Raw genomic sequence first — 18,165 nt, 5'->3', positions numbered from 1 at the left:
ACTAGTAACATCTTAAAGACCAACAAGATTTTGGGGGTATAAACTTTCAGGAGTTGAAGCTATTATAAAAAAACTGTATATTTGGTGACACCAAAATAGTTCAGGGTGTTCAGACACCATGCATGTCTTCTATCTTGCATCACGTTAATAATCTTGTTGTAATCCTTAGAACAGGATTACAGCAAGATTATGAATGAGAAGCACCTTTAAAAAGGTAGGCCAGCTTCTCTTTATTGCAAGGGAAGGGACTGAGATTGAGAAAGGTGCTTGCCTTGGGCAACTTAATGACATTCTAGATTAGCCTTTTTTAGCCTTTTGACTGTGGAGGTACCACTGAAATATTTTTCGGGCTTTGAAGTATTGAGAAATACTTCAATACTCACAAAAGTGCCTCCTTTCCACTCACACCGGAGGTGTCCTGCAACTGAAAGTGACATCACACCCCCCCCCAAATGCAGAAAAGCCCTGATAAACGCTCAACTCTGTAAAAAAGAAAAACTAAAAAAAATCTCACTTGTTAACAGCATGCATGGCATCTTCTTTTTATCCTTTAGCTGGTGATTGGTGGAGCAAGTTGTCCTCTCAGCCAATACACTGCTGTAGGTGCTGCTGGCCGTTATGTTACATGAGAAGTTAGTTTTATTTGTGTGCAGTATGTTAAATAGGCCCCTCTCCCCATGCTAAATTTCGAAGAAATATTGTTTTAACTCAAGGGTCTCTGAACAAGGTGCAGTCCTAAGTGTATTTACTGATATTTATTTGTAATCAGTGGAACTTTCCCCACAACAGATAAACCTGTCCACATCAGACCCAACCCTGACCTGTGGAGCTGCTCTTTGGATTTCAAATTATGCACCTGGAGTTCCAGTCACTTGCAGTATTCATTGCCCTTTGCTTTCCTATGACATTAATAAGTCTACTACTCTCCCCCCAGGCCCTGAAGTTTTTCCCTTTTAAGAATTTACTTCATCTTTCAAGGCTGTACCCCCCAAACCTCCAGGAATTTCCCAATTAAGAGCTGGCAACCCTGGAACAACTCTCAATAGAAAGGATGGCCAGTAGTATGAGGCAGGTGGAGGCCTCTTGCCCACCCACTCATTTGCTAAGGTCCGGAGTGGCCCAGTGAGCCCACCTTAGCCTCATGCTACTGACTGCCACTGTAGGACAAATACAGTCTACTCACCCACCCTCTCACCCACTCCACCCCAATTCCCCTTGAAGAAGGACTCGACTCTTAACTTCAGCTCCAGCCACCACCAACAGTACAGGAACAACTGAGAGGTTTGAAGGACTGGAACCCCTCCCTTCCCCCTGCAGATCCATCATTGGCCACTACCCGGTGACTTGGCTGGGGGGAAGAGGCTTTGTCGCTGGGAATGGAGCAGGACGCGGTGGGCCTGGTCTTTTCCTGCCAGCTAAGCCAGGACCTTGGGCAGGGAGGGGGTGGCGGGAAGGCTTCAACGCGCCCTGAAGAGCAGGCCTGCTGCTTCGGAGACGCGGTGGCCCTGCTCTTCTGGGCGCGCCAAGGCCAGGACCTCGCGGGGGGGGGAGCCAACGCTGCGGTGAGAGCAGCAGGCCCAACGTGTTGGAGACGCGTCAGGCCTGCTCCTTGGGATTCAGAGGATTAGTGCCTCAGAACATGGAAGTTCCCCTCACCATATCTAGTAGCTACTGATAGACCTGTCCTTCAAGAATCTATCTAATTCTATAAGCAGCCTATATAATCCCAAATAATACGCAATCAACCTGAGTATTGTGTTTGTACTGTTAATATTTTATACTCTTTCCCGGTTGTATATACTATGTAAGAGTGCTGAGTTTATGTTAATTCATAAAAGCCATACAAATGTATGGTATCAATCTTACTCTTTCTCAGTGCCTGGAACTGGCTTGTTATGTGTGTTGAATAAATACAGGCTTGCCACTTTCTGGAAAGTTAGGGAAATGGAAACTGGTCAGGGAAATGGGTCAAATGCCACTGCAGGAGGACAGTCTATGCTTGGGGCAGTTGAAATTGAAAAGTGGCAGAATACAAATTAATGTGATGTTGCATGCATATTCCATGATTTGATTATATATCTTTGAAAATGCTTATGGTTGTTAACAGTAAAACAAAATAAAATGAACTTGAAAGATAGAGCTTTTTTGTGGAGAAGCTGATTGGCTTCTTGAAACTTTTTTGTATTTAAAGAAACTGGTATCAATTTTAATTAATTGGAGGATGGGAATATTTTGGATGGTTAGCAAATACTGCATTATTTCTTCTGCCCAACTATAAAACCCAAGCATGTCTTAGCACTACACTCAACAATAAATTTGAGAAATCAGACCTTCTAATGCAGAATGATGTTCATAAAGGGGGGGATTATTTTAAAATTTTAATTTTTAAATGGTAAGCTGAACACTTCATGAAATACTGTTTTGCATACACCTCTCTCCTCTACTTTTATACAAAGGAAATTACATCATTTCTGTCATGGAACAAACATTAGATGTTCGCTTTACATAAAGAAGAGTGCAGAAAGAGTCAATAGACAGAAATATCAAGCCAATTTTCCATGGTGTTCAGGAAAGCAAAAATTTCCAGTTATTGACCATTGTATCTAAGCATGTTTCTTGTAGGCCACTTGAGGTTCTTAGCCAAAAGCTGATGGAAGCATTTTGTTTATGTAAAATAGACTTCAGACTTTTCACTGAAGTATCAATAGTCTACGTCTGTACCCATAACTAGGAATGGGCACAAACTGGGAAAACCTGGTGCCCAAACCTAGCCACTCTGCCACACCAATTTGGGACATGGTGGGTAGCTCTCCCATGTCCCAGAGACTCCATAATCACAGGGCATGTTCATCTGACTCTCCTCTACCTGCCCACCAAGTTTGGTGAAGATTGGACTTGGCCAAGTTACAGACCCCTAAACAAGGCGCCCCAGAAAAGTGATTTTCAAGATGTCAGGTGCAGGTTCTGGAGTGTATAAAATGGATTCTGTGCAAGCTAGATGAATCAAACATGTGATGGACCTCTCTTGGATGCTCTCTCTATAATACCCTTCAGGTTAGGAAGCCAGCTTGGTGTAATGGTCAAGAGCAGTGGCTTCCAACCTGGAGAGTTGGGTTTGCTTCCCCACTCTTCCATGTGCAGCCAACTGGGTGACCTTTGGCTCATCATACTCCTGTTAGAGCTGTTCTCATAGCAGTTTCTTTCAGCCTCAGCTACCTCACAGGATGTCTGTTATGGGGAAAGGAAGGGGAGTGAAAAGGAGGGGTATAAAAAACAACTCTTATGTGCAGATTGGATTAGGGGCTTTGAATTACAGATCTTTAGACAAGGTGTCCCCAGGAAAGTGCTTTTTGAAGAGACATTGGGCTCAAGTTCTGGCCTATATAGAACAGGCTCTATGTGAACTAGAGCAGGGGTAGTCAACCTGTGGTCCTCCAGATGTTCATGACTACAATTCCCATGAGTCTCTGCCAGCATTTGCTGGTATTGTTTTTGACAATGTCAAGAACTATGAGGTAGAAACAAAGCTCTCTAACAGTAAACTTGCAAGTTGCATAAAATTTGCAATGCAAGAGCCACCCATGAAATGTCATTCATGAAAACAATTGATGGCGATTGCAAGCTGTTTCAAAGCGAAGAGCAAGAGATTTCAAAGCCAAAAGGCATTGGCACCTGTTCTTTATGAAGAGTTTCATGAGCTAAATTCAGGAGCATAAAATCAAAAAAGCAACAAAAAATTGTCATCTGGTTCTCAGTTCTTGACAATTGACATGCGGTTGGCTGAGAACTTTCTTGCCGTGAGCAAGTAAAAATTGACCTTGCAGTAAAGCTCTTAAAATAAATTAAGTGAGTGTCAAGTGGCCACAAAATTCTTCCACCAGGTATTTGGTTGGGGCCAATGAATCTAACAAACGTCAATCATAGGAGCCCTCCTTTGTACAAACCTCCCATCCTGGATTGACTAGTGAGCAGATTGTCTGATTGCTGTTTGGTGGCTACAGTGCATAGAATCATTTTAAAGGATTTAAACTTACAAAAATAAAATCCTTTTACTGATACCATTGAAATGTATTGTTTTAATGAATTATTGTAAACTGTCCTGGGACAGCTGTGCCGAGAGGGGCGGTTATAGAATAGAAATAGAATAATAACTGAATAGATAAATAGAATGTCTAAATATGGTAGCAGCAGTTGCTGAAAAGTTGGTTGAGAAAAGTCCTTTCAAGTTCAGTATGGTTCATGACTTATCAATGTTAGATCCTACTGTCATCATTATACAGACACCAAACATTGGGATCACCAGAATAGGGACAGTATTTTGCACTTCTGCATGCAGCAAATCAAACCAATGACACAACAGCTGGAAAATCAAAGCAGCAATAAACTACTTTAATCACAGCTGCTCCCTATGAATTCAGGACTCAGTTTCACTCATACATGGTAGAACAGGATAATGAAGTTGTATTGGCAACATCTTACAATGGCATTTTGATGGGCAACAAGAATTTCTAAGACCTGTGGAATGTTGTCAAAATGTGCCTTATTCTGTCTAATGGTAATACTTCAGTTGAAGGTAGATGTTCAGTTAATAAGTCAACATGAATAGAGAATTTGTATGAAGAAACTGCCACCTGTCAATGCCAGGTTTATGCTGCTATGCTGAGTTCTGAAGGACTTGACTCTATTGTAATTTACAGGAGCCTCTTGGAGTAAGTCAGGCATGCTCATACATGATATACAGAGTACATAGAAGTTAAATGGCATAAACAACGACGGGCAGTCAATTCCAAGAACTCACAAGGGAAAAGAGGAAATAATTTTATTAATAAGTAATGGGATCAGCTCATCTGGGCCACAACTTCTAACAATTCTAGGTAATTTCCAGAGCATTTCATACTGATTCTTTTATGATGTCATCTACCCATTCCCATACTTGGCATGAATACATTTGTGTATTCTATGAAGAAGGGATTGTTGCCCTGCAACCCTCTGAACTTTCCTTAGAAAATATTCTTGATTGGCCACCAGTGACTGTTGAGGAAATAAAAATGCTACTTGGCCAATTAAAGTTGGGCAAGGCTTCTGGTTCTCATGTTGTGTCGTCCCCAGCCCCACCCCCCTACATTGGCCATTCTTTTTATGATGGTAGACAGAACTGGTCTTATGCCAGCTGTTCGGGTGAATGCGACTAAGAGAGAACATGTCACGTACAAACTATTGGCCTAAAAGTCTTTTGTCTGTAGTAGGGAAGTTATATGCTAAACACTTATTATGTAAACTTACTTCCTGGATGTCACAATATAGGATATTGGGCCCCAACAAAGTGAATTTTGTCAGGGAGAAACTACCCGTTTAGCCAAAAAAAAAAAAAAAAAGCCAAGAAGACCAGCTCTGTGTTTTACACTGCCTTTTTAAATTTGAAGGGGGCGTTTGCTTCCACCCCAGAGATCTACTCTGGGATAAATTAACTAAGACAAATATTAATAGAAGGTTGTTGTTTTTGATTAGGAAGTGACAGGACAGGCCCGCCCACTCTCCACTCACCTACCGCTTAACTTTTTATTTTAACAGCACAAGCTGTTATTTGCTCCAGCCATATTTATACTTTTAATGTTTTATTTATTCATTCCATAGATTTTTAGCTCGCCACTCTCCAGGGACTCGTAGTGGGGTACAATATAAAGGCCCCCATAAAGCATGATAAAACTGCATCCCATAACAAAACAGCAAAACATATATAATAGAGAATAAAACAAGATTGGCAGTATAATTACTGTTTAAAGAAGGATTCAGGTGGATAGCTAAGTTGGTTTGAAGCAGTACAACAAACCTTTGAGTTCACTGACACCTTTAAGATCAACAGAGATTTATTCAACGAATAAGCTTTTATGTGTATCATTCCATATATGAAGTGAGCAGTAAATTAGCATACAACCTAATAAAGATGTTAAAAAGATATATATGACCCTTCTGGGGGGGATTGGTGAGAATACAGGTGTAAGGACTGAATGAAGTTAGCATATGTAGTGAGATACGAAACCAATATCCTTGTTAAGTCTTGGGGATTCCATTGTCCTTAGTGTTTTAATAATTTCTAATTCAGTGTTTTCCCTTTCTAGTCTGTTCTTGAAGTTATTTTATAAAGCAGTCACTTTAAGGTCACCCATTGAATGTCTTGGAGGGCTGGAGTGTTCCACAGGTTTCTCACTCGTGATTCTAAATGTTAGATTTAGAAAAACAGATTCTGAAGGGGCCATACAGTCCATCTAGTTCAACCCCCTGCTCAATGCAGGATCAGCCTAAAGTTTCTGTCCAGCTGCTGCTTGAACACTGCCAGAGATGGGGATCTCACCACCTGCTTAAGCAGCCTATTCCACTGCTGAAGTTGATAACTAGCTGGTGCTGTTCTACATGTAATTTAACTCATTACTGTGGGTCCTATCCTCTGCTGCCAACAGGAATACCTCCCTGCCCTCCTCCAAGGGTCAACATTTCAAAATACTTAGAAAGTAATCATGTCCCCTCAACCTCCTCTTCTCCAAGCTAAATGTTCCCAATTCCCCCAGGCTTTTCTCATAGGGGTTGGTTCCCAGGCTCCAGTTCATCTTTGTTACTTTCCTCTGCACCCTCTCGATTTTGTCCACATCCTTTTTGAAGTGATTTGTGTCCATTTGTCCTTTGGCATGTATGGTGTTACCAGTTAATCCTATAAAGAGAACCAAAGACTATTCTTGGCATTTAATGGCATACACATTGGTAGAAGATGAGCAGGTGAATGTGCCTGAGATGGTGTACTTGATATTGTCAGGTCCAGTGATTGTGTTGTCTGAGTAGATGTGGCTGCAAAGTTGGTATCCGAGTTTATTGCAAGCTGTGTTGCCAGATTCTATGTTCAAGTTAGATGTATTGTGTGTGAGGAGTTGTTTGAATGTTTGAAGAAGCGTTCAAAGTAGTTTGTATTGAAGCTCTTAATAAATATTTGCATTTCAGTACTTGCCTAGTTTTTAATCATTTAATCATATGCATTGTTTAACTTGGGGCTATTTTTTTAAAGTGTTCAATGAAATCAACTAGAGTCAAGGAAATGGAAAATAAAATGTCAGTGGCAACCATGTTGAAAAATCCAGGGGAGGGATGCAGTTTTTTCATCCAATTTTAAAGATTTTTTTTTCCCCTCCAAGGCCTTTTTATCTCCAGTTCAGTGGGACCTTATGCCATGTAGCTGTAATTTGGCTGGTGCCATTTGAATTGCCTTGCACATGGTTAAAGAATTTACATGTTCTCATGCATTGGATGTGGGAAGATACTGGCATTTTTGTGTGCTAAATGGGTCTACTGCTAGCCATTTTTGCCCATGTGTTGCATATTGCACACAGTTGTTTCGTGATTTGAGACATTTCTGCGTCTATGTGCATATTGATTACACTGAAAAAAACTATTGGATCTGATGTCAAGTATAAATATGATTAGAAAACTAATGAATTTTTAATTTTGTTTTAGGGATAAGAGTCCTTGTGGATGCACGAGAGAAACTTCATATTCCCTGGGGAGATCCTGCTAACCAAAAGAATGGTGACAAGCTGATGGCTTTTGATACCCGTTCAGCAATGGTGGCACAAGGGATGGTGGAGACCACAGTTTTTTTACAGTATCTTCTAGCAATAAGAGCCTTGTGGGCAGATAGTGGTATCCAGCATGCCTACGATAGGCGCAGAGAATTTCAGCTGGTAAGATGCACAGATCCTTCTTAATGCTGTTCTTACTGAGATGGTACACTTAAAAAATTGCAATTGAAACAGTGGTCTGTTTCATTACTAATATAAAAGTAGTTATATATTCTTGGAATAGCAAATGTAGATAAAAATGTAAGTAAAGATATATAGCCTAATCAGGCTTGATTTTCTTCCAGAAATAGATTCTTGTGGAAGTTATTTTTCACAAGGCTAAGCAATGGAGAAATAGCAGAACTTGGCATTTGAACTTACACTTCAGAGTGCAAAAAGAGTAGTCTTCAGGTTCTCTTTAAAAACATCCATGAATTTAGTCCAGAAAAAAGCTAGTGATCTGTGTCCCAGTATTATTAAAGGAGGCCGTAAGGCACCCTCAGATGATGTTCCGTTAGTCTGGCAGGGAGTTCAGGAATTCTGGCTACATTTGCACATTTAGGGTTAATCCTAGTCAGCTACTTTCCCCAATATTCAAAGGGTTCTGACTGCAAGCAAAGTGGAATTGTTTCAGTTCCAGCCTGATCATGCAGTGAGAGAAATGTTTTTGCATCCCAACCAGGGTTTCTCTTGACATCCCTGGAAGGGTTTCCTGAGTGGGTGAAAATTAATGTTTAATATATTTTTTTTAATTTCTTAAACAGTTATTGTGTGATTTGACCATATATATCCATGTCAATATTTCCCCCTTTCCCAAAAAGGCCAATGATGGGCTTGGAGGAGGTGGGATGGGGAGAGGCCCTAGGTGGGCATGTACACACCTATGCTTTCCAACTATATTTGCACAATTTTGCATCTTCTGTGATTTCTTGAAGCCTGAAGAATATTTCAAGGGTTTATCAATAGTATAAAAATATTTATTCTTCCCTTCCCCAGCACTTAGTGGCACTTTTGTGAGTCACGTTGTTGTGGTTGTCATAAAAGAGACCATATATTTTATTTAATGGGAAAACTTTGATATGCCTTTGGGGTAGTATATTATACATTTAACAAAATCACTGTTGCATCTTGTTTAAAAACATACTATACATGATTGGTGTATTGATGGCATTGATATGATTAATGGGACCAATGTAAACAGCCAAACAAACGTGTGTTGATAATCTAAAATGAGGAGAACCCTTTCAGGAGGGCTGGGCCAAAGCAAGCATTTAAAACATTGTATTCTGTGGTTTGCATACAATCCCTAAAGTTACTTATGCGCTGAATTGAACAGTGCAATCTGTGTGGAGTTCCTCCAACCCAGGCCTCCTGAAATAGGAGGGATTTTTATGGAATTGCCTGCACCCTGTATGTTGCTGGTATATTTTTCTTAAGTCGAACTGCCATCGCATTAAAGAAAGTGAGTTTAAATATGCTTAAAATTAAACTAGCCCAAGTTAGCTTAATTTCATGAGCCCTGCCCATTATTTGGATGGGAGACCTCCAAGGCAGTGGTCCCCAACCTGCGGGCCGCGGCCCGGTGCCGGGCCGCGGTTCCCTCTCCCCGCCCCCCCCCCGCAGTAAAAAACTTCCCAGGCCGCAAGCTTGCAGCCCGGGAAGCTTCTTACTGTGGGAGGGGGGGGAGAGGGAATTGGGGCCGCGCATGCACACATGCGCCACGTGCGGCTGAAATCGCGCATGCGATTCAGGGAAATAAAATGGGCTGCAGGGAGAGAGGTGCATGTACAAGCAGCACTCCACTCATCATTCTCTGGATCCAACCTATTGTTCACTGCTAGTAATGTGTGTGTTGCCAATTTCATTTTCTGTTTCATATATTATTAAGCAGTGATGTGGTTTTTCTGGGAAACTTTCCTGATGCTTTAAAAATGGGATCTTATTTGTTTGACCCAGTTTGTTTTTTGTTTTTGTTTTTACTCCCCCTTGCATATTATTCGTCAATAGGCACATAGAAGATCTCATATTTATTTAGACAGTCCAGTATTTTCCAAGGAAGGCTTTGGTTGGTTTACTGGTACAGCAGATGTGGAACACAGAATAAACTGTTTCTCAATGTGAGACGCTATTGTGTGCTTTTCAGTTTTCATTGATGTGTTAGGGTGGTGCGCAAAACCTAATTTGGCCTGCTTTGTTTAGTTTTAACCATTTCTGTTCCACATTCGCAACCAGTGGTGCTTAATGGCTTGCAGATAGTTAAAACATAAGAACGTTGCATATTAAAAGTTTTTTTTTTCTGTTCCAGACTGAAAATGGTTGTTTAGCCCATTTTCCATTGAGGTCCAAGAATGTATTCCTATCAGTGTGGAAGCATCAGAAAATACTGAGTAAAAAGCAAAAGCACAGTTACTGAAAACGATGGCCAGTAGAAGCAATGGCGTATTCTAGCATATAATACGGGGCAGATGCAGCTAGTTCACCAGAACGTATTCCATGATAATGTTTAATCTTAGCCCCCTAGAAGAAAATAAAAGTGCTGTGCAATACGAAGCTTGTAATTAGCCTTTAAGATGCCACAAATCTTTTTGCTACAAAAGACAAACGTGATTACTTCTCTGGAATTTAGGTACTATATGTAGTTCAAAGCTATGTTCTACTGATTTCAGTTGCAAGCTTGTTATACAACCTTAAGGCTTTTTGTTAATTTGTCTTTAACTCTAAGCTGATGTGAGCTATTTTGAGATGTGAATAATAGGTCAAGTTGTAGGGGACTGTTGTGTAAATATGCTGTAACCTCAGGTTGTGTAAGTATGTATTTAGAATGGCTCAAAAGGTTCAGACGGCTCTCAGAGAATGAGGGATACAGTGATGCTAGCCCACACATTGGGTTTCAGTGTATATCACCTATGTACATCTTTGTTGTGATTATCTATCTATATGAATTTTATGCCATTAAAGGTAATCTGTATCTAACACAAGAGCCTCTTGTGGCGCAGGGTGGTAAGGCAGCCGACGTGCTGTCTGAAGCTCTGACCATGAGGCTGGGAGTTCAATCCCAGCAGCCGGCTCAAGGTTGACTCAGCCTTCCATCCTTCCGAGGTCGGTCAAATGAGTACCCGGCTTGCTGGGGGGTAAACGGTAATGACTGGAGAAGGCACTGGCAAACCACCCCGTATTGAGTCTGCCATGAAAACGCTAGAGGGTGTCACCCCAAGGGTCAGACATGACTCAGTGCTTGCACAGGGGATACCTTTACCTTTATATCTAACTGAATCAAGCATTCAACAAAACTGGCCTGATTCATATATGCATAATATAGAATAGGTAGCTGTTTAAGTGAAGACGTGGAGACTATTCATGGCTGGCTTATATTTCTCTTTTTCCTTCCTCCACCACCATTTTTTCTTTGTGTCAGGTGCACGAGCAATACTTTATATGCTTGAATGTCAAAGTATTTTCTTTGGGGGTGATTTCATCCAGAATATTGCAAAGAGTGCTTCCAAAGGCATGCTTAAAATTTCACATGTCAAATGGGGAACCGTAATGGCAAGCAGCTTCATGCACATTGTTTCTGATGGTGGGCGGCCTTCATGTGACTGTTGAGTAGACAGCTGTGCAGCTAGGCATATTTGAAATTGCACCCTTGAATTAGTAGGTATTAGATCTGAAGACTGGAATTGTCTGAAAATGACGTAACTCTTAATAATGAATCTCCAGGTTAAACTGCCACTTATCTTAGGAAGAATGAGAAAGACTTGTGCCAGGAACCAGCTCAGTAGGACTTGTGACTAGGAAGTTAGGAAGGATTGACATTACTAGGGATACATGCTCATTGGGGCGATAATAGTATTAGTCTGTCTTTTATAACTGGAACGAGCATCCAAGACCATTGTAACACGCATGCAAGGAAGTTAGAGAGTGAAGTGGGGGGGACACGCTGACCCTTGCATGCACGCGCGCGCACACACACACACACACACACACACACACACACACAGGAAAGTCAGGGAATGAAGCAGGGGGGTACTGGCCTTCACACATGCACGTGCGCACACAAACAATCAGGAAAGTCAGAGAGTGAAGAGGTGGGGACATACTGGCTCTTGCAGACAGACACACAAACAGAGGAAAGTCAGGAAGCGAAACAGAAGGGGGTGCTGGCCCTTGCACGCACATACACACACACAGGTAAGCCAGGTTGTGAAGTAGGGGACACTGACCCTTACACATGCACACATACACAGAGGAAAGACAGGGAATGAAACAGGAGAATGTTTGTCCTTGCATGTGCACACATAAACAGAAAATTCAGGGAGTGAGGGGGGGGGCTGCTGGTCCTTGCACATAAACACACATGCAGGAAAGTCAGGGAGTAAAGCAAGGGACACTGGCCTTTGCATGCACACATACAGGAAAATCAAGGAGTGACTTTTAAGTCAGGGGCTTAAAAAACAGTTTAGTATAATATAAGGACTATCATAGCATAGGTTTTTCTGGCCTAGAGGTCAATTTTCCAGGTGCAATTCAGTGGCTCTTCTACTGGCAGGAGCAGCTGGGAACCTAGGGCAAGTAAAGCTATTAAATAGCCTGAATACATTCCTTGATTATATTTGTATTTTGTATAATTAAGATTTAACTCTGTTCTGTTAGAGTTTCATGGCCTTTTAACCTTGTTTATTATACCTCCTACATGCAAGGATACATACCCTGCCCCCCTTGGAATAAAACAGGGGGGCACAGAAACTTGAATATAGATATTGCCTTGCTTTTTTTTTTTAAGGGAGTGACTAAGAATCCTATTGGAATAGAAAAGCAACATTAGTTTTCATTACAGCAGTACCTACAAAATCTTCCTGTTGACTTTTTGGGATTTGGAATACTTACATAAAAAATCTAAATGAATTATACAGCTTTTACATTTGGCTGGATCTTCAGAACATTCCTGCGTTCTCTATTGCAGCCCTGTGCACTCCTTGAACAACCACAGAGAGGGCCCTCTGGAATGCCATGGGGTGGGTCAGGCAGCTGGGGGAAGGGATCAGTCTGCAAAATGAGTTCTGGGTCCCACCGGTAGTTTTATGGTTGTTTTACTTGTTGCAGTCTAGATAGGTGAAGTTTATACTTAAATAATACTGCTGCAAATATTAACTATAGTGCCTTACCTGAAATACATTACTTCAGTAATGCAGAATATTCTGTCAGTAAGTACATTCAGGTAACACGGCTACCAGTATCTTGATTGAGAACACATGACAACTAATATTAGCAGTCTGGGAAGAATGCTGGCATCACTTTAAGTCTGAATCCTGTTTACTTCTGTGGCATTGCCTGTAAGACTTTGATCAGATTCTCAAAGACAGGAAAAGGTGTGTTCATCTAGAATCTGTATAGGCAGTTTCTCTTGTTAAGAAAAGCACTAGGGAGGTGTCTATTATCCACACTGTATTCTTTCTTATGTGTCATTTTATAACATTTTACAAGAAAGCTCAAGTTGCACTGGGATTGGAGAGACCCAGGCTTGAATCATCACTCTGCCATGGAAGCTTGCTGGGTGATCTTGGGCCAGTCACCCATGCTTATCCTAACCTGCCTTCAAGGAAGGTTGTGAGAATAAAATAGAGAAAAGGAAAATAATAGTAAGCTGCTTTAAGTCACATCATACATACCATTCACACTGTACATCTTGCTCTTGTAGGATTGTACCTTTCTGGAAAGTCAGGGAAATTGGTCAGATGTCAGGGAAAGGCAGTGAAATGAGACGAAGACATCCTTTGAAATTCAGTTGTGAGAGGACATTCTGTTCTTGTAGCAGTTGGAATAGAGAAATGGTAGTGCAATGTAATGAGGCACACATATTTCAGAAGGCAGGTACATTCTTTCCAGAACCCAAGCCCCTTTTCTTAAAACATCAGTACTTGTCTTGCATTTTTAACTGACTCTGGGGGTCTCTGAAAGCAGTTTCTAACTACACCAGACCTGGGATCTAATTCCCTGTTTGACTGGGTAGGGAAATTCTCCTTTCACTAGAAGACCAGTCCCCTTTCTTTAGCTTGAATGGAAGTCTTCACCTACTTCCCAAACTTCCTTACCAGCTTTCCCCCAGTTCTCCTACCTGTGTTATTACTTGAATTTATTGTGTATGTTCATAGGCTGTAACAATATAAAACATTAACTGTATAAAAAACAGTACTCGGGCTACTCAGTCAGTAAAAAGAATGAAAAACAGAGGGAAAAGCTTGCCTCTGAGAGAGGGAAGTGGAATGGGAAGCATCATAGCATCTTTTTGTATGAAGAGCTTCATGAGCTAATGAGGGAACTAATGACTTGTATAAAGTCAGAAAAGTTTCAGAAATTCTCACCTGGTTCACAGTTAGCATAGCATAGCCTTTATTGGCATATTAAAATTAAAAAATGCCCCTGGCCTCAACCAGAACCAGGGCCTTCTTGGCCCTGGCTCCTGCCCGGTATAACGAGTTCCCAGGAGAGATCAGGGCCCTGATGGAACTTGCCAAGTTCCACAGAGCCTGCAAGATGGAGCTCTTGTGCTGGACTTATTGAGGTCAGTTAGAAAATCATATTACAAAAAATAACTGGCCTTCTCCCCAACTCTCACTTCCTATTTGACATCGATGCTAGCAAATTCACCATCATTGCAAGTAATTTATTACTGATGTGACAGCCGTTTTTAATTTACTGTTTTAAAGTTTTGCAGTCACTGTTTTATTAGTAATATATATAATTTTATTGTTTTATTGTCAATGTAAGCTCAAACTGCTTTTCACTGCCCCCGAGATGGCGAGTCCAAGAAGGGTGGTTAATAATAGTTAAAGTAATCAGTTACAATTACAACATAAATTGAATCAGGTATTGGAATATATAATGCATTCAGTTCACGATACTTCATTGCCTATAGCAGAACCTTGCAACAGTTTTGCTTCTGGATTTTGATTAGACATGAGGAAAACTACCTGAAAATCATTTCTTATCACTATAGTCAAGTGTCAGGAGAGGGAGGAAACTTTCAGAAAAGGAAACTTTCAGAACTGTCAAGAACACAACTCACCTCCAGCTCAGCTGCCATTAAGATGCCAAGGCACCATTTTTGACAACTAAACTTGCTGCAGAAGCCAAAAGAATTTATCCAGGAACCCACTACAACTGCAAACTTTTCTGTCTCTAGGATCAACTGCTGGACGACAAGCCCATTACATTCTCTGTGAGAAGTCAGGCATGGTCCCTGATCCAGAGCCCCAACCCTCTGTATGAAACAGAATTCAGTCATTAATGCTTTGATGTCACCTGCTGCTGGGTCCTTTACTTTCCCTGGCATGCCTCGATGGCTGAGAGCTGTGCCAGGCTGATTTCCATCAGAGCTGGATGAGTAGAGTATGTCTCTTCATCCCATCATGCAACTAGAACCTCCGAGCAGATAGGGTCTAGCAGAAAGAGGAATGGAGGCCGCAAGGGAGCACCGGACTGAATTGCAGAACCCTGCTACATTAGGAACAGCTCAGCAGCCACTAGTGGCCAAGGAAATCTACTCCAGTAGCATCACCCCCAGCATCGACCAGCATGCAACTAAAGAGACAGCCAAGGAGATGGAGATGGAGAGAGAGAAGAAGAGAAGAGCAGATCTGTTGCTATAAATGTTCGACACCACTCAAGGCTCATCTCATCCCTATTCTACAGTTAGGGTGCTATAGGAAAGAGAGAATTTTGCCACCAAACTATCCTGGGAGAACAGAAGGGGGACTGTCCAGTACCCACAAGGAGCAGAAGCTAGTGAAATATTCAGCCTATAGAGTCTGACCCCCAAGAGTCCCAGAGACTGGAGATCAGAGGGTGAGCTCAAAGGCATTAGGGACGGCAATGATAACGAAATAAATTATATTAATTTAATTTGGCTGATTATTTACAAAACCAAGGGGAAATTATTTAAGTGAAAATTTAATATGGAAATAGTGCAATGATTTTGTAGGCATACAAACTGTTAAATAAATTGTTAACTGATTGCTTGTGGGAAGGAGGGTAAGATAACACTATCTATATATTACTAACTCTGAAGGCCAGATGGAAGATGGCTGGGGGGGGTGCTTTGTTAGTTACTGATATTTAACTGTTAATTTTAGTATTTTTATGCAGAGTGCCTTAAAGGCCTAAAGACTTCACCAAATCCAGCCCACTTTCTCCTGGTCTTACTTTCAAATCACCTGCAATCAGCATTTCTATGTGGAGAATTTCAGTTCTAATTCTTCTACAAATCTATAAAAATGATTCCAATAAAAAAACAATTTATGCTGTTTTCAATTTATGCTGATTAATATATATTATTATTAATAATAATATATATATTAATTATTAAAACCCTGGGTGCAGGGTTCTGCTGATAACCAAAATTCTGGAGATGACCACTGGCATCTCCATGGCTACCTTTCCACGTGTGGCCACTGGCTCTGCTCCAGTAGCAGCCAGGTCACCAGGTGGCTGTGCCAGTGTTGGGCGCAGCTTAGACTGTTACTGGTTCTGGTCCCCCACATGTGGCTGTCAACTCAGCTCTGACGGTGGTCAGCGGGTGGGCTTCCTGGCGTTGGGTAGCAATTTGGACTATTTCGGCTGCAACCACAGGCTATGCTCCACTGGTGGTTGGGTTGGCAGGAGGTATGGCAGTCTGGGTCTTGGCTGTCCGGGAGTTTGCTGTGCCTGGGGTTGGGGGAGGGAGAACGGGGGTTGTGAATGGTTGTTGCTCAGGGAGTACAGGGACTCCGGTGGTGGAGCTCCGCATGTGATATTCTGTCTGTCTTTTTTTTAGTTCTTCATTTTTTATTTCCTCCTTGCTAAGTTCTTTTGTCTTTGCCTCTTTGTTCTTAGCTCTTTGGTGGTCACCGGTGGGTTGATCATTCCTTTTGAGATTGAATTTCCTTTTATTTTCGTTTCAGGTTGGTTTGTCAAATTGGCCAAATTTGATGAGTTTTTCAGTGGATTTGGAGGCTTTTCCGGTGTTTTGAGTGGGAGCAGTCAGGATGTTAGATTGGTCTGGCTGCGGTCTTGGGCCAGAAAATTTGCCTCATCACCCCTTTTTATCAGCCAGTCGGTGTTGTCTATATTATAAGATGTCATATCAGTTATACTTGGGTCCATAAATATCCCAGTACCAGGCTGGTTGATTGATTGCTGGTGTTGCTGAGTTTATGATGCCATCTATACTGTTTGGTAAGCTATTTCTCAGACATATCAGTAATTCACTGTTGAGCATATCAGTAATTCACTGTTACTAACAAGTTGAAAGGGCTTAGAACTCTCTGCTTAAGTTATCCTCCATGACAAGATCCAGTGTACTGCTTGAGTTATTTAAGTTATTTAATGGCTCTGTAGTTGTGAATTTCCTGTATTCTGCAGGAGGTTGGACTAGATGAACCTGGAGGTCCCTTCCAACTCTATGATATTAACTAATCAAATCCTTTTGGACAATCATATTCCTCATCCGTATGTGAATCCTCCTTAGTATCTTCCTTGGTGGTCTTATCGTCCCAGAATTTTAAATTTCAGAATTAATGGAGACAAAATAAAATGTAAACTTTAAACAGGAAAAATCATCTTTGTTTGTAAAAAAAAAAAAAAAAAAGCAAGCAAGCTTTGTTATACAGCAACAATGAGGGAAGCTTGGGAATGCTAAAGGACAGCAATACCCCCTCTGTATTTGGTTAACGTTATTTAGAATTTCTACAGTGATCACATCTCTGAAGATGAGCTGATCCCCTAAAAGAACTTCCGAAAATCTTTTGAGAAGTGATTTTGTATTCCAGAAGTGAATGTTCTCTTTATATTTGCACACAGTTATACTGACTTGGTGTGTCTGGAGCCTTGGTTGGTAAAATTCAGTCCTTTCACTAGCAGATGGGAGTATTAGAGGTTTTTGTTTTGTTTTTACAGCCATACCGCCACCTGGTGGAATTGAGGATTTGAGAAATAGTCTCATTTGCCAGCTTATGTTTTATCAATTTAATCAATGTCAACCCACTCTTGCTTGCAGTGAGTACCATGCTTATCCAGTTGCTCATTTTAGCGTGTAGTCAATCAAGTGGCTTCAAGTTCTGTCCCTAGTCTGGCAGTCTTGAAGTCGACTTAGACTAGACATGAAGCTTCTTCGCTGTTTCCAGGCTAAGCAGGAAACTCATGCCACACAGAGAGTCAGTAATGTTATGTTTTCAGAAACAGGGTATAAGTATACTTTGGTAAATGAAACAGACCTTTCATATCTGACAGTTGACACTTCCTAAATGCTGTATTTTTCTATTACTTCTCCCTGTTATATTAATCTTATATTGTTGACTTTTAGTGTCAGTATGACTTAATCACTCTATAGAGAGGCTGGAAAATGTGCAATATTAGCAGCTATTTACATGAAACCGGGGATGGGGGAATACAGATAAGTTGCACATCTGTTCTACAATATACTTCTGATAAGGGCTTGGAGGAGGAGTGTGTTTCATGGCTTAAGTGCTACTCAGCGCTTAATACCCACTCAGGGCGGCTGTCCCGCCCCGAGTGCTGCCTCCTCCAA

The 18,165-nt window shown here is 41.3% G+C and overlaps 1 protein-coding gene across 1 annotated transcript in view; it reads left to right on the top strand.

The window, feature by feature from the left end:
* GNA13 (G protein subunit alpha 13) overlaps nt 1-18,165 on the top strand; it is a 35,956-nt gene that overhangs the window by 3,777 nt on the left and 14,014 nt on the right. The window contains exon 2 of the mRNA XM_077328376.1: nt 7,501-7,727. Within this exon, the coding sequence (XP_077184491.1) occupies nt 7,501-7,727 (227 nt within the window). The remainder of the gene's footprint in view (nt 1-7,500; nt 7,728-18,165) is intronic.

This window comes from Paroedura picta, chromosome 3 (genome assembly GCF_049243985.1).
Source record: "Paroedura picta isolate Pp20150507F chromosome 3, Ppicta_v3.0, whole genome shotgun sequence".
Taxonomy (NCBI): domain Eukaryota; kingdom Metazoa; phylum Chordata; class Lepidosauria; order Squamata; family Gekkonidae; genus Paroedura; species Paroedura picta.
Note: the sequence above shows the minus strand (reverse complement) of the source record. Positions and strands in the feature narration are given on the sequence as shown.